The sequence below is a fragment of the Neophocaena asiaeorientalis genome, unplaced genomic scaffold (genome assembly GCF_003031525.2).
Source record: "Neophocaena asiaeorientalis asiaeorientalis breed wild unplaced genomic scaffold, Neophocaena_asiaeorientalis_V1.1 scaffold337, whole genome shotgun sequence".
In the NCBI taxonomy this organism is placed as follows: Eukaryota; Metazoa; Chordata; class Mammalia; order Artiodactyla; family Phocoenidae; genus Neophocaena; species Neophocaena asiaeorientalis.
In genome coordinates this window covers 184,007-200,996 of record NW_020175054.1, presented here as the reverse complement: position 1 = coordinate 200,996, position 16,990 = coordinate 184,007, and the positions used below count along the sequence as shown (strand labels likewise).

At 35.0% G+C, this 16,990-nt stretch overlaps 1 protein-coding gene across 1 annotated transcript in view; it reads left to right on the top strand.

The window, feature by feature from the left end:
* ALMS1 (ALMS1 centrosome and basal body associated protein) overlaps nt 1–16,990 on the top strand; it is a 217,548-nt gene that overhangs the window by 26,059 nt on the left and 174,499 nt on the right. The window contains exons 3-7 of the mRNA XM_024763994.1: nt 3,583–3,778; nt 7,173–7,290; nt 8,422–10,561; nt 10,668–10,817; nt 15,542–15,701. Of these exons, the coding sequence (XP_024619762.1) occupies nt 3,583–3,778; nt 7,173–7,290; nt 8,422–10,561; nt 10,668–10,817; nt 15,542–15,701 (2,764 nt within the window). The remainder of the gene's footprint in view (nt 1–3,582; nt 3,779–7,172; nt 7,291–8,421; nt 10,562–10,667; nt 10,818–15,541; nt 15,702–16,990) is intronic.

Sequence of the window (16,990 nt, the reverse complement as noted above, 5' to 3'; positions counted from 1 at the left end):
ATAGCAGCAAAATAAGCAGAAAGAAAAGAATGGTCAACAGATTTTTAAAAATTTTACTTTATGAGGGGAAATTATAAGAGCATGTTTACATGGAGAGAGGAATGATTCAGTAGAAAGAGAAAATGCATGAAGGAAAATGGGAGAATCACATATAGGAAAGAAATCATTGAAAAAAAATGGAATGAGATGGGAAGGTCTTTGATAGATAGTAAGACTTTTTTTAAATCACAAGATGAAAACTGGGTTAGGTAATGGGGTTGTAGATCTTGTGCTAGGAAGATAAGGAAGGTCCACCTCCTGTTCTTCACTTACTAAAGTAGGAAATGAGGTCATCAGTTGAAAAATGAGGAAGGAGGGTTCAGTAGTTCTGAGGAGAGAAAGTATAAAGTAATCATTTTAGCCAATCAACTTACCCGGAAAATAGAGTAGAATTTCCAGGCAAGGCTGAGTGCCCTTGAGGTTTAATGTCATTAGTCTAAAGGAAAACCAGTGTAGGTGTGTGCTTTCTTCAGCAGTGTGCTACTGCTTGGATTAAGACAAGCAGAAGGTTCAACCAGAACTGAGCTTTTGCCAGGCAAATAGGATAGTCGGGGAGAAGGGTAAGAAAGAAGAGATGTTTGCAAGGTAGTGATTATAAGGATGATTATGAACTCTGAGTGGTAAAGAGGGAAATACAGGTAAGAAAGGAATTATGAAAAGTGTAAATGTGACAGGTTAGTTGTCTTCAGAAGGTTACAGAATTATTGCAGTTGAGGAGCTAGAGTTAAGTAAGTGATCTGTGGAGGTCAAAGGATGGGCAGGAGAACACATGGATATGTCTCTCATCAGTAGTGAGGAATAAACTATGGGATGAGGCTCAAACCCCGGTCAAAGGGGCTAAGATATGAGTTGGGGACCCGAGATTTTGCTATAATGAGAGTCACAAGATGACTGGAATTGCCTTGCTTTAAAACCTGTTCATTTGGCCCACTATCCCCAATTGAATAGAGTGCTCTCAAAAGAAAAAAATTAAAATAATCATTCTCGTATTCCATTTATTTTCAAGTATTAAAAATGTAAAAAGCATGTTTCCAGTAATAATGTTCGATGTTAAGGATTTGACTGATTTATCTGACACAGATGGGATTGGTATATTTTGGAATGTGAAAGGTCTATAATTCCATAAGCCATAGATGAGTAGTGTTAATATTTTAGAATATTCACTCCAATATTTTTCTCTATATCTATCTATATAACTGATATTAGGTAGTGGATAGTTGTGTATCTTTTTTTTTTTTTAAACTTACTGTAAGAGCATTTGGTTGGTGAATTTTAAATACTGGAAATAATCCTTTAAAGAAAAAAGTCTTGTTGAAATTGTGAAATCTTTCTAAATTGTAGTACAACATATTTTTATGGGTGGGTCATTTGGGAATGAAAACAATATATATTCTCTTAAAAAAAATTGAGTTGGTTAAGGAAGGAGAGTAATAGACTACAAAATAATGAAAATCAGTACATTATATATCTAAGCATGTTGATTGCCATCAATATAATGTCTCATCTTTTTATTTAAATAAATGTAAATCAAATGAATTCATTATTTAACAAAAAATTTTACATAAATAATGAAAAACTGCAAGTAGAAGAAACATGGCAAAGAGAAAAACAAATAATTAAGTTAGAAAATAGAATTGTTAAATTCAAGACAAAATATATATATTCCTAGCAAATCCAGTCAAGAAAAAGAAAAACACCTTAATGAAATAGACTTAATACAAACCTATCAAAGCTTATAGAGTTGGATTAGAACTAGGAAGAAATCAAGAATGTTATAATAGTACCAGCTATCAAAAAGGTTTCTGGATCTAATGGATTCACTGATGAAATCTTTTATATTTTTAAGGAAAATCAAATTTCCTTATATTAAAAAAATATAGAACAAGGTTAGAAAACAAAAGAAGCATTCTAAAATACTGATTAATCTTATGAGTGAAAATGTAAAAGACTGTGCTAGCAAATATGATTAAGGTCTAATCTACTACTACCAAGTAAGAAATGTGAAGTTGTTGCAATATGAAGAAATGTATTGCTGTATTTTAACAGATGTAATTGGGGAAAAAAAGATGCTATAATGTAGTTTGATCAAATTTAGTGCTCATTCCTAATAAAATTAATTTAAAATGAAAATAAAAGAATAATAGCATGATAGGACGAATATTCTTTTGTGTGTGTGTGTGTGTGTGTGTGTGGTACGCAGGCCCCTTTCACTGTTGTGGCCTCTCCCGTTGCACACGCTCCATTTGCGCAGGCTCAGCGGCCACGGCTCACGGGCCCAGCCGCTCCGTGGCATGTGGCATCCTCCCAGACCAGGGCACGAACCCGTGTTCCCTGTATCGGCAGGCAGACTCTCAACCACTGCGCCACCAGGGAAGCCCAGGACGAATATTCTTAATTATTAACTAATACCAAATTTAAAAAGAAAATGTGTTTAAAAACTGCTTACTGTTAGTATTTAATTCAACTTTATTTCAACATTGCTACCTAGTGTGGTCTGTGGATTGGTGCCAGGCCATGAATTGCTTGTTACTGTCAAGAGATAAGTACAAGAATTAAGAAGTGTTTAGAGGCTTCCCTGGTGGCGCAGTGGTTGAGAGTCCGCCTACCGATGCAGGGGACACGGGTTCGTGCCCCAGTCCGGGAAGATCCCACATGCCGCAGAGCGGCTGGGCCCGTGAGCCATGGCCGCTGGGCCTGTGCGTCCGGAGCCTGTGCTCCGCAACGGGAGAGGCCACAACAGTGAGAGGCCCGCGTATCGCAAAAAAAAAAAAAAAAAAAAGAAGTGTTTAGAAACTTTTATAGCAATTTGATGTTTTTTAGAACTAGAAATCAGATACTTAGACTTGTGTTTTGTATTTTGGGCTTATATATCTTTTCAATTTCATTTTCCTAGTTATTTTTACTAGTTTTTAAAATTAGTTTATTATTTTTTTTACTTGTTACCTGTTAATTTTTATTAATATTTTAATAAAATGTCAGTCTATAATGAATTGGAAGTAGGAAAAATTGATCCTTCCTATAGATACTTTGAGAAACATTTTTCTGAATCATGCCACTAATATAAGAGTAAATATTTGAAACAGACAAGTGAACCACTCACTACACATGAACCATATGATGTTTTGCACTGAGAAGTCCGCTAGAAACTAGTATAGCAAGTAAGAATTCAGTAAAGTGGTCACATGTAGAGAATATCGTAGCTTTAGGTTTGGAATCTTTTTTTCAGTTTTATTATTATCACATTGTAAGATTTCATCATGAAGAACCAAATTTATTGTTTTAATGATGAGAAGTAACTATTAAAGAATAGCAGAAATGCCAATGATTCAACATGTTGAAAGATGGGTAATAATGGGAAAAGATCAAAAATGTTATTAATATTGTGAAAAACACAGAACAGCTTTACTTTTTACAAATTTTGATGAGAATGTTGTGAAATAGGAAGCTGTATCCTACGTGAATGGACGTTTTAATCTAAATGTTAATATGTATGGTAACTCAGTTAATGATTTAGCATATTTTCCTTCAAAATTATTGTTTTAGAGAACAGAATCTTGGCATTATCTTCCTCAAGAAATGGACTCTTCCCACACCTTGGATACAACCCAGACCAGGTTTAATGTGAGAGAGAAAGGGACTGAAGTGACAGACTTCCCCTCTCTGGAGGAAGGTATATTGACCCAATCAAATAATCAAGTAAAGGAGTCGAACAGCGATCTCTTATGTTCTCCATTGCTAGGTAATGCCTCTTTATTTTTAACTAGTAGTAATACCTCACATTTGTAAAATACTTATGGGGGAGTGCAAATCTTGCGTCTAAATCCTTTCTTGAGCTGAGGAGCTCTGTAGAACTGTACTCAAAGGTAGTAGCTTATTTCTCGTTTTCCACACCGGCCAGCTGGCCTATTTATATTTAAATGTGCAGTTGCTCCTCATTTTATCTCCCCCTGTTGCTCTCAGAAGGGAAAAAGGTGGTAACTTCCTCTAGTGGGTATGCCTCCTTAGTCCTGAATTTGTGGAGCTTTTCTTGGGGTAAACCATATATTTATCCTTTGACTACTTCTCTCAGCAGTGTAGGCTCCATGATATATAAAAAACAAACAAAAAACAAATGTTCATGCTTAAGCTCATTAGATTCTTAAAATTAGGTAAGACATATATTATTATCCTAAGTTTTCAGACCCAGACATTGAGATAAAGAGGTTAAATGACTTGTCTGAGGTAGAGCTTCCTGCTTTCCTCTGTATAATGTGGAACTGATTTATTAGCTCTTTACAAAAGATGAACTTTAAGTACTTTTCAAATCATCAAGGTAGGAGGTAGAATTGTATTATCACTACTTTGGATTTTTGCACATATATAAGAATGCTTAGCCAATATGGTAATTTCAGTTTTTTCATTCCTAAATCATATCAGACAAATATTCTTTGGTTTTTCCTTCCGTTTTCTTCAGATTTTTATTTTCAAAAATTGAAGAAAGTGCCACAACCACATATTTTACAATTAACTTTTGTCAAGGGAGTGGGATTCAACCATGGAGTTGTCTTATCAGAGTTTTGTAGAGGAGCAAGAGTTAGGAATTAATTCAACAAGTTCCTTTCAAATACAAGCAAATACTATCCAAGTAAAAATACTAGTGCCAGTATATTCAGTGATGTAGATCATCAAAGTCAATTTTAGTTTTATATTTTAAGAAAGATGTTAACATTAGAGTTCCCTTGTGGGAGGAGATTACTATGATAGTAGATGAAAGGGAAGACTTTGCTATGATCAGGTATTTGAAGGGCTGTCATGCTAAAGAGGAAGCAATGTATTTTTCATTTATTCATTTATTTAACAAATATCTAAGTGCCTACTGTGTGTTGGATGCTAGGGATATATAGATGAAAGCTACTTCTTCTTTTGGGAAGACAATACAGTAAAAGGAAAATAATAGTACCATGGGATGAGTTGGATAGTGGTTTAGAGCAGGAGTCTGCAAACTACTAGCCATAGTCTAAGACCTGATTTTGTGAGCTAGAAAAGGTTTTAGCATTTTTAAAGGATTGTAAAAACAAAAAAGTATATAGGATAGAGATACCATGTGTGATCAACAAAGCATAAAATATGTACTAGCTGACCTTTTATAGAAAATGTTTGCTGATTCCTATTCTAGAGGTTAAAATGAGACTACGTAGCTTATAGGGAGGCTGTTTTCAACTTGATACAAGAAAGAACTTTCTAATAGAGCCATTTAATACTGGAAAGGCTGTATAACAAAAATGAGCATTATGTCATAGCAAAATGTCAAGCAGAGTTCTCTAATAGGATAGTTTCAGCATTGGGTTGGAGATTGTGCTACATGGCTTCTAACGTATTTTCTAATGTAAAGTTTTATAACTCCAGCTTCTCATTTACTATAGATAAAGTAGAACATTTTAATTATTAGATCCCAGGATCTGATGGCCAGAGGAAATTTCATCATTGCTTTTTTGTTATGCTTGAATCCAGTCATTGTAGGGTGTACCTCACCAATGGCAAATGTCATGATGATGACTGGTGCCAGAACAGTTAGGTATCTCAAAAAAGAGTGATCCAGGCCATCAGTAATTGCCAAAATGTGAGGAAATGTGGGGTCTTTGTTAAAAAATCTTCATGATTCTTAGAGGGGTAAAGATTTCCGTTATGAAGGTTTAAGACTGAGTCTGTAGCCAAAGAGGAACCATACCGATTAGTCCTTGGTGGTAAAGGTTATCGTTATCTTTCAGTTTCTTATTTTTAATTAATCCATTCAGTAAATAAATAATTGTATTTTGAGTGCCTACTAAATGTAGCTGGTACTTTGCTAGGCACTGAGGGTACAGCTGTGAATAATGCAGACACGGAGTTGATAATCTAGGTGGGAAGCAGACAGACCAAAGATTAAAACAAGAGTGTGACAGTTATGATAGGGAAGGTATGCAGTATTATTATAGGCATTCTGAAATCAAGAAAGTATACTGTAGCAACAGTATTGCCTTCATATTGAAAGAACAATTCAGTTTTAGCAAAACATCACCAATCTATTTAAATTAATATGAAATAGAATGCTGTTGGTTTTATAGTTTTGTTTCTATTAATATTTAATTTTTTGTTTTATAGTTGTAGAAATACTATAAGGAATAAGGAGTTTATACCTAGTTGTACATATTTAAGGACATTATAATAAACCTTATTTAAGGTGGCATTCAGGAATTCAGAAGAACTTTTTTTCCTTTATATTAGCAGTTCTCAAACTTCTTGTTCACAGAATTTCCTTGACACACTTTAAAGTTACTGAGAACTTTTGTTGATGTGGATTATTGATATTTTCCCATATTAGAAATTATTAAAACTGAGAAATTTAAAAAATATTTATCAACTCATTAAAAAGTAACAACTCCATTGCATGTTAACATAAATTATCTAGTTTTTAAGAAAAATAACTATTTTCCAAACCAAAAATGTTTAGAAGACTAGCGTTGTTTTACTTAAAAAAGAAAAAACTGTAATGTCGGACTTAATAGAAGACAGGTGGGTTCTGATAATCTGCTTCTGCATTCAGGATGTTGCTTTATCATAGGTAATGTAGCTTCTGGAAAATTCCAGCGTATCCTTATGAGAGAGTGAGAGTGAATAAGGCACATGATATGTTAATATTACTTTGAATATAATTTTGACCCCAGGCATCTTCTGAGAGTGTCTTAGGGATGCCTGGGAGCCTGTGGACCACACTTTGATGTAAGATAGGAAGAAACACTCATAATGGTTAGGAGCACTTGCTAAAAAGTAGCGTGTTTAGATTCAGATTGCACTCTGGTACTTAATCTATTTGAATGTGGACAAATTACTTAGTATTTTTAAGATTTATGATCATGTTTCCTCATCTATAAGATGGGTATAAAAATACCTATACTTCAAGGTTGTTATGAGGATTAAATAAAATATTGTATGTTAAGTGCCTGGATCTTGTCAGGCTATTAATAAATGGTATTTGCTGCTGCTGCTGTTATATTATCATACTAATGCTTGTAGAAACTTCCAGATGGCATCATATTTAGGTTCTTTAAAATACTATATAAGCTAAACAATTAATTTTCAGCATTCCCAACATCTTTATATTTGAAACTTTGCAGTCATACAAGACAATTTCGCTTCTCCTGATTTGCCTTTGCTGACATGTTTGACAAAAGATCAAGAGTTTGGGCCTGATTCCTTGTTTCACCAAAGTGAACTAGATTTTGCTCCTGTGAGGTAGGATGATTTATTTTTCTTTTTGCATGTAACCTTTCTACTCTTTCTTTTCTTCTAAGTTGTTACTAATATTAATGACTTCAGGTGAGACTTTGGGTTGGGAGCTAGATATTCTCAGTACACACTCTGAAGATAACAAGGCCCTAAATTAAGGCATGATACATGTTGATTTGGCATAGTAATATGTGTAAAAATGAGCCAGGGGACTTCAGTTTCTTTAAAAATAATTTCTAATGTATTCTAGTATATTAGGCATATTTTAATTTAGAAGGCACACTAATTTTCTTCCTTCTAAATCTTCCCTTTTGCTGCTCATCAGCCCACACCCATTCTGTAAAAAGCATTCATTTCATGGTCACTAGCTTGTTTGGCACTGTCATTTTTGTCAGCCAATATTGAATGAATCTAGCTCTCTCTCCTTCGTAGGAGGTGCGAATATGAACTAACATGATTTTTCTAATAAACACATCGAAATTAACAGTTACTCCAAATTAATGCCCTTTAGTCATAATGAGAGACAAGTCTGGAATTCTCCAAAGCATATTTGGAATTATCCAAGAATATGTTTTCTTCTTTTAGAAATAAAAAAGAAGCCTTAAATTAAAAAGTATAAATGTTTACAGAGTAAAAACCTCTGCCCTGTGCTATGTATTACTTTAAAATTACTTTTGTGAAAAGTGTTCACAATAGTCAACCAATGATTGGGTTACTGTTTTGTTTGGGGAGTAGCTCACTTAATTGGTTTTCAAGAGCATAATAAATGAGTAGTAGAAGAATTAATGCAGGTTAAATGAATATTAAATTATGGTAGGTGATAAACTACACATTTTAAATAGTAAAGTTTGATATTTTCATTTAAAGAATCACTTTTTGGGGCAATGTTGTTTTGAGGGAAGCCTGAGAAAATATCAGGGTCATAGGATGGTAGTTCACCTCATGTTTTAAAAAAATTTGCTTTGTTCAATCATTAGCCACCCTAAAGGAATTTGAAATTAGGACTTTGTTTTTCAATATATTTTCAAATAACCTTGATTTCAGTGACATATCAGTTTTGTATTTTTTCATGTTAGTATTTTAAAATATAAATGTTTTTAATGTGTTATTTATTTATTTTTAACTGTATATTTTCAGGGGAATTCCTGGTAAGTCTGAAGACACTGAATGGTTTTCTCGACCATCGGAAGTTAGTGAAGCTTTATTCCAGGCAGCCTCAGAAGTAGCTTCAAACTTAGTTAACAATTGCTTTAGTGTATCTCAGCACCCACTTATAGGTAGTACAGCTATTGACTCTCAGCGCTCTTTATTAACTCTTGAACAAGGGACTAAAGAAGAGATTGTTTCACGTGATACACTTGAGGATCTGAAAACCCCCAAAGACTCTGATAGTTATGATGCTCTTTATTCATATATGTCATGGAAGACACAAGAAGTTATACAGGAGCCAGAAACCAATTTAGCTGATAAAGATCAAGTTTCTTTTTCAACTGCATCTGATACAAGTGATGAATACATAACTCCTAAAGGAAGTGACAGTTTTGATGCTTCTTGTTCATATGTGCAATATGGGAAACAGGAAGCTTTACAACAGTTAGAAAAATATTTAACCAGTAAGGACCGTGATTCTTATTCAGATTCATCTGACACAATTGATAAAAATAAAATTCATAAGGAAAGTGACAATTTTAGTGCCTCTTTTTCAGATATGCCATGGAGCAAACAGGGAGCTTCACACCATCCAGAAATATGTCTAATCAGTAAGGACTGTGTTTCTTTTCCACATGAAGTTGCTCCTCGCTTTTATAGTAAAATGCCACATTTTTTGCATTGTTTGTTGGAAAGAGGAGGAAGAGAGGTTCCCTTGACAGCTGATAGTCATTATTTTGAGAGTGTTTATTTAAGGGCTCCTGCTGAGAATGAGATGAAACAAAAGATGGATTCTTTGGAGGGTTATAAAGGAATTGAAGAAGATCTGGGGAAAGAATTATCTCAATGTTTTGAACTAAAGGAGAATAGAAATACTTTAGTATTTTCAGAGGTGCATCCCAGATCTTCAGAAATACAATATATTGAGAATGTTGTAGTTACTGATAATTCTGTAGAAGTGTCAGAAGCACATATACTCTCCACGGGGCATGATACCTCTAAGATGGAGGTTTTTGGTGGTCCTCTTCAGACTATTAAATCCAACTCAGATGAGACATCAGAACAGCTGTGTTTTCAAGAAGAAAGAAACCAAAAGCCACCTTCTGCTTTTGGTGGGAAAAATGTTGATGCTACTGAAAATGTAGCCTTTCAGGCAGTTATTGCCTCTATTGAACCTTCTGAGAAAGAGAGTACAGTAAATGAAATCCAAACTGACATCAATAAATCTTTAACAAATGACAGCCAAGAAAATGAACCAAAAAATCCAGATCTTTCCCTATTAAATTATGATGAAAACTTTTTCTTTGATAAACTTAATCACCCACGCTATCAATCTACTCCTGGGGTGTTTGAATCAGCAGCTTCAAAACCATTGTTGTATAAAAAAGATGATGGTGATAGCTCCCTGTACTGGCATCCTAATATAAAATCACTCCCCAGTGCTCCTCAGGAAATATTCATTAAGCCACTTTCTCTTAGTCCAGAGCTTAAGTCGTCATCTTCTTTAAGTGAAAAATCTCTCAGACAGGCTGTTGGTCTTGGCAAGACACAGTCAGCTTTATTTCAGTATGATACAGACAGTGAACCATTTCTTCCCATTGGGAAGATAAAGTCTGTTTCTGCTCTTGACCTTGCAGAGAAGTTAGGATCTTCAAACATTATTTATCCAATGAAAGTATGGACTTCAGATTCTTTGGTTTTACAAGATTTAAAGCAGCACACCTTTGAAGAAGTTGCAGATTCCTCAAACTGTATTTTGGGTAAGAATGGAAACTCTAGTAACGTCATTGAAGATCCATCTGCAGCTGTAGGGAGCAGCTTTTCAGCAAACTTGGTGGCATGTAATGCAAAGTCACAAGGTGCTTTGCCAGTGATCAGTGATGCATCATTAATTGCAGTTGGCCAAGAGACATTGCTGAAAGCTGATATAGACCAAGGTGAAATTCCTCGGCCTGTGGGAGCCAAGTCCAGTTTTACTGTCTATACAATTACGCAAAATGACTCCTATTTTGTAGAGGGCCTGCAGGGGAAGGCTGAATCTGACATCTGTACTCTGGATGATACTGAATGCTGTAGCCTAGATGAAAATGATGTATGCAGGAAAAGAGTTGTTGAACTACAAAGAGAGGTGAGACAATAAAATGATTGTTGGGGAGAGACATGGTCTTTTCCAGTATTGTTTCAGAAAATGGTATTGTTATTTGTTTTTACTTCTACTCTTTACTGTTTCCCAGATATGTGACCAAGGTGACTTGACTGGTGAGTGCATTAAGCTAGCAGGTTTAGGAAATTTGCTTGATGATCTAGAGATTTGTGACAGCTCCCTGCACTGGCAGTCTACTGTACAGCTACCATCTAAGGAAGAGAGCAGTTTTGAAGAGCCTGTAAGTTTTTCTGTTTGACATTTCTTATGCGGTAGGGAAAGAAATACTTTAGTTGAAAAATGGGGATGAAAGTATAGGGCCATTTATATCCTCTAATACCAAATTGTGATGTGTAATCTGGTTTTCATCTGATATCCAGGAATATGCTGCATTAATTTGTTAGAGGTTGGCGTAAAAGAAATATTTGTGCTTTGTAGACCATGAGATTTAGTGACTTCTGTGGTGTTTTGGAAAAGGCCATCCTTTGGAGCTTGCAGGCCTTTCATCTTGAGGCATCTTAACTCTTCCAAATTGTGCCAGCAAGAACCTTTGGAATGGTGTTAAGATTAGACTCATTCATGGAGATATTCAGTTGTGCTTTTTTCCCCCTCTGGCCTTCAATGTACAGGCCTTGGTATATAGACCCTGACATATTCAAGTATTTGTTTAGAAACCCCTGAAAGATTTTAACTTCAGAGGTATCTTGAAGTCACAATTTTCTTCTATATACAAGGCTTCATTTACCTGGATTCTTGGATCTTTTGGCTTTAATATTTCTCTGGTCCCATTGCTCATCCGGTTTTGTCTGATACTGTCAGCTCCAATCTGGGTCCCACTTCCTGATAATATATCCTTACATTCTGTTAGTCATTAAAGACAGTTAGGTCATATATGTGGTATACTTAATGTTACTTTCCTTTTCCAGTTTTCCCATGTATAAGATTAGTATGTCATTGGAAAGCTGCTAGTTTGAGTTGCAATTATATTTTAAAATATTTATTTATTTCACTACGCCGGGTCTTAGTTGCAGCATGTGGGATCTAGTTCTCTGACCAGGGATCGAACCCTGGGCCCCTGTATTGAGAGTGCAGAGTTTCAACCGCTGGACCACAAGGGAAGTCCCTGCAATTATATTTTGACCTTTAGGTTCAGGTAGTTGAAAAGAGAAACTGAACAAAGATATTGTGATGAATTTTTCCTTTTATTTACAATTTATTTAAAAATTTTAATATAGAGAACTGTTAGGTTAGTTTAATTTTCTTCAACATTCTAGACATTGTTTTATTCTAATTTTCAATTTAATAACAATGGGGATGAAAATGATAGGTAACACACTGTGCTCAAATAATATGCTAAGAGATTTACTTACATGCCTCAATTCATTAGGCCTTTGGTCAATCCTATCAGGGAGGATTGTCGGGGATTATTATCATCCCCATTTTACAATTGATATTTAGAGGGTTAAGGAACTTGCAAGTAGGGGAACTAGTATTTGAAACTAACCTTGTCAATATACTTAACCACTATACCATAAACTGTTCTTCAGTGAAACCAAAGCCAAGATTTTGCATCATTTTGGCAAGAGTGAAGGTCAAAGTTAGTTTTAATAAGAATGAGAAACAAAATATCAATTTTAAACTTAGAGTTTCTTTTTGCCTTTTTCTTCCAGTTTTATTGAGGTATAATTGACATACAACACAGTATAAGTCTAAGGGTTGCAGCGTAATGACTTGACTTACATACATCATGAAATGATGACCACAATAAAGTTAGTGAACATCCATCGTCTCATATGGATACAAAATTAAAGAAATAGAAAAAATATTTTCTCCTGGTGATGAAAACTCTTAGGATTTACTTTTAACAACTTTCATATATAACATACAGCAGTGTTAATTATATTTAAACTGAGAGTTGCTAATTTTTTTGATAGTGCTACTTTTGTAATTTATGTCCACTTTTCATGTAGATAAAATATATTTACAGACATGAAGATGTATATTCAGTTAACAGTGATGCGCTGAGATTAACTGTGACACAATTTCAAATTTTATTTGCCCTTAACTGTAGGTTTTTAGTCCAGGGAGGATGCTGTTCTCTATATTGTCTTTCACTCTTAGCTCTCTTCTATGGTCTGGGAGTTACGTAATGCTAATATGAGGGAAACAATGAGCCAGACATGATGGTAATCTTCCTGTGTGGCCCAGCTTGCTCTCAGGGGGTTTGCCTACTCTTTGGTTTCTTCCTTATTCTCATCTGTGTCTCAAAAGAGGCATTCATACTTGTTTGCCTCACTTTGATACGTATCCATCATTCTCTAAATGATTATTTGGGTATCCACTTATGTATGATGTAGGTTAGGGCTATGAAGAGACTGGAGAATTGGAGTCAAAACCCTGTTCAATTACTTTATTAGCCTTGTGCCTTGGGCAAATGATTTTGGAGGATCACTCTCCTTCCTTGTCTACATAAAGAATAGGAACAATAATAATCAACCTCAAATGTTGTTATGTTAAATGGGGTGTAAGGTATGTAGCACTTACATGGTTAGTGCCTGGCTGTTAGTTCCCTTTACTGAAACTAGACCATTAGACTCTTACCAGGACTTCCTACTCTAATGCGTTATTCTGTTCCTTCTCTCTCCTTGTTCCTGGCAGCAGCATATTACATTCTTTTAACCTCTATAATAAAATACTGTTTTAGTATCCCTTATTTTGGCCACATAACTCTTAAATATTATTTAAGGTTGACTCCTTAGATTTCTTTCGTGTTTGTTTTGTTGGTCCCCCCTCCATCCCAAAGAATTTGTTTCCTCTCAAGGTTTAAATGCTTTTCTCTGTGTGGATGGTTATCATCTCTATTTTAAGACCCTAGTATTATTTCTCCTAGGTAGACCCATATTCTATCTTGCATGAAATTTTCCTGTGAATAGTCCCAACATCTCAAATTCACCTTGCTTAGATCAGAATAATTCATTTTTTCCCTAAAATCAGAGTGACTTACAGATTTTCTCAGTTCTTATAGAGGTGTTAGCATTCCTTGGTTTCTTCATTGTCTTTGATTTTGTCTTCATTATTGATAAAAACTAGGAGATAAATCTTGATTTTTTTCCCCTCCTGACTCCTTTAATTTTTAGTGATAAACGTCTGTTGATCTCTTAAATAAATATATCTCATCTTTTTCATTCTGTATTTTCTTTTTTATTAACTGCTCGAATAATCTATATATTTCGAAGCTTTGAAATGTTATCAAAGTCAAGATTGGAATAGAAATTTTTTTCCCTATGTTTGGAAGCTTTAGGGGAAAACTTCTATTAAACACAGTGCATGCATGAGCACACACAAGTATTTATCTATCATATATGTGATATATACAGTTGACTGTGAACAATGTGGGAATTAGGGGCACTGACCCTCTGCGAAGTTGAAGATCCACAGTTGGCCCCCTGTATCCCCGATTCCACCATATTCATGGTTCTTCCACATCCACAGATTCAACCAATCTTGGATCGTGTGTAGTACTGTAGTATTTACTATTGAAAAAAAAAATCCACGTATAAGTGAACGAGTGCAGTTCAAACCCATGCTGTTAATGAGCTGCATGTCTCCTTTGGCAGGAGGATAATTGAAAACTAAGAACTTTGTGCTATGTTTAGAGCAGGGTTCCTCTACACTATTGCTTTGGGATTGGATAATTCTTTGTTGTGGGGGGCTGTTCTGTGTATTTCAGGATGTTTAGCAACATCCCTGGCCTCTACTTACTAGATGTCAGTAACATTACCCCCACTAAAGTTATGACAGCGAAAAATGTCTTCAGGTATTGCCACATGTTCCTTGGTGGGGGGAGGTGGGGGAGTGCAAAATCTTCCCCATTTGAGAACCATGGGTCTAGAGAAACTATATGGGCAGTAGAAGTAGAATTATTTATTTCCATATTCTGCCAGCTTCTTAAGAATGTTTGTTACTACACACTGAAAAATCTTTCATAAAAGAGGATAGAAAAATTCATGCTTATGTACATTTTTAGACTCCCTCCTGAGAGTGCAGCACTGGAATAACTTTTTAGGAAAATAAAAGTGGTATGTTGTTTTTATATGAGAGTATACTGTGAATTTGGTGAAAAGTTGTGTAATGTTTTATGTACCAACATCAGTACTAATAGTTTCTAATTTTTTTTCAAGATTTTTTTTGATATGGACCATTTTTAAAGTCTGTTGAATTTGTTACAATATTGCTTCTGTTTTATGTTTTGTTTTTTTGGCTATGAGGCATGTGGGATCTTAGCTCCCCAACCAGGGATCGAGCCCACACCCCCTGCATTGGAAGGCGAAGTCTTAACCACTGGGCCGCCAGGGAAGTCCCCTCTGATTTCTTTTTTAACAAGGACTTGCTGGAATGTCATGAAACTTCAGGAACTTCTTTTTCAGCATTTAACCTTTACTTCATCAGTTTATATTTCCCACTACTTTTGTTTCAAAAAATTTGAGAACTTATGATTTTTGGTAACTGATCACAGATACAGTTCTTTGATGCGTTTATTTTTCTTCTAAACATTTGTGGATTTCTTGAAAATATTTCTGTTCTCTCTTCCCTCCTTTCCTCTTTCCTATCCCTAACATACCTCTCCTTCTTAAAAAAAAAGTCCTTGAGCTTGTCAAGAATATTACCATAGTTCAGATCATACTATTGTTAAGTAGCAAACTTCTGAGTAATAGAACACTTCTAGGTCTCCTATCTGTAATATTCTATACAGGTAGACTTCCAAACCCTCAAATAATTTGTAGAGCCTTCCTGGAATTAACCAAACAAGATATGATCTATATATGAATTCAGGAGGGTTGAGAATATGATCTTGAGGAACTGGTATAATTGCTTAGCATTCATTTTCATAAAAATGAGGTTATTTTTTAGTAGATGAAGTCTAAAATTAATCTTATTTTCTTCATTTTTTATCTCTTTTCATAGGTATGTCTTTCTAATATGGACATTAATCAGTCTTTTGCATCTGTATTGCCTCCATCTGTTCCTCATGAGCCAACTAGAGAGTTGGAGTATCACTCTTCAGATCTCAGAATGTTGAGGGTATCTCCTGACACTGTGCCAGGGACTTTCAAACATTCAACAGGTATGTAAAGAAGGAGATATTAAGTGTCCTTATGACTAGCTTGTTAAAAATATCTTGCTGTGCCTAATTTTTTACTTTTGAACTCCTGCAATAATGTTAACTTTGGATTAGGTGTATTTATAGATCCTCAGATCTTTTGTTAGAGGAACCATTTGATTTTCATTGCATTCTTCATGACAGTGTTTAGAACTGAATTACATGGAGGAGTCTGATATTAGAGTCAGTTTGTTTCTGTATTCCTTTCTGTGACTTGAAGGGAAAAGGGAATTAAATGAGCATAAGAACAGATACAAGTTTACAGAGAGGAAACTGAGAGATTAGTTTTGAGGTAGAAAGCAAGATTGTCTGCTGAGAGAGGTTGAGAGTTGTGGAGGTGAGTTAAGGGATTTGAGGAGAGTGGCTTGGTGAAGGCTTAGAATTTATGTTGAAGTGAATAGGGGATGGAGCTGACCAAGGATAAGCAGATGGATTGGCAGTAGTTCTGAGAAGTCAGCTGAGGTTGGAGATGCCTATCCTGGACATTTTCATGTGAGTGAAATCATACAATATGAGATCTTTTGTGGCTGGCTTCTTTTACTGAGTACGTTTTCAAGATTTATCCATGTTATAGTGTATATCGGTACTCATTCCTTTTTATTGCCATAGTATGGATATGTCACATATTGTTTACCTATTCATCAGTTGATGGACACTTGGGTTGTTTTCCACTTTTTGACTCTTAGGAATAATGCTGTTATGAACATTCATGTACAGGTTTGTGTATTTGTTATTTTTATTTCTCTTTGGTATATATCTAGGAGTGGGAATTTCTCATTCATGGTAACAGTGTTTAACATTTTGAATAACTGCTAACCTGTTTTCCAAAGAATATGCACCATATTACATTCCCACCAGCATTATGAGGGTTCCAGTTTCTCCACACCCTCAACAACACTTGTTTTTCTGTCTTTTTGATTATAGCCGTTCTGGTGGCTGTGAAGTGGTATCTTGTAGTTTTGGTTTATGTTTCCCTAAATGTTCTGTTATTGATTTGAGATTTTTCTTTTTAATGTAGGTATTTACGTTGATAGATCTAAACACTACTTTAGCTGTGTGCCTTAAGTTTTGGCTTGTTGTGTTTTTGTTTTAATTCATCTAAACTATTTCCTAATATACTTTATAGGATTTTTGTGCTTTTAAATTTAACTGAGGCATGTTTTATGTCCTACCATGTTTATCCGGTAGAATGTATGGTTTGTGCTTGAGAAGAATGTGCATTCTGCTGTTGTTAGGTGGTGTGTTCTATACAT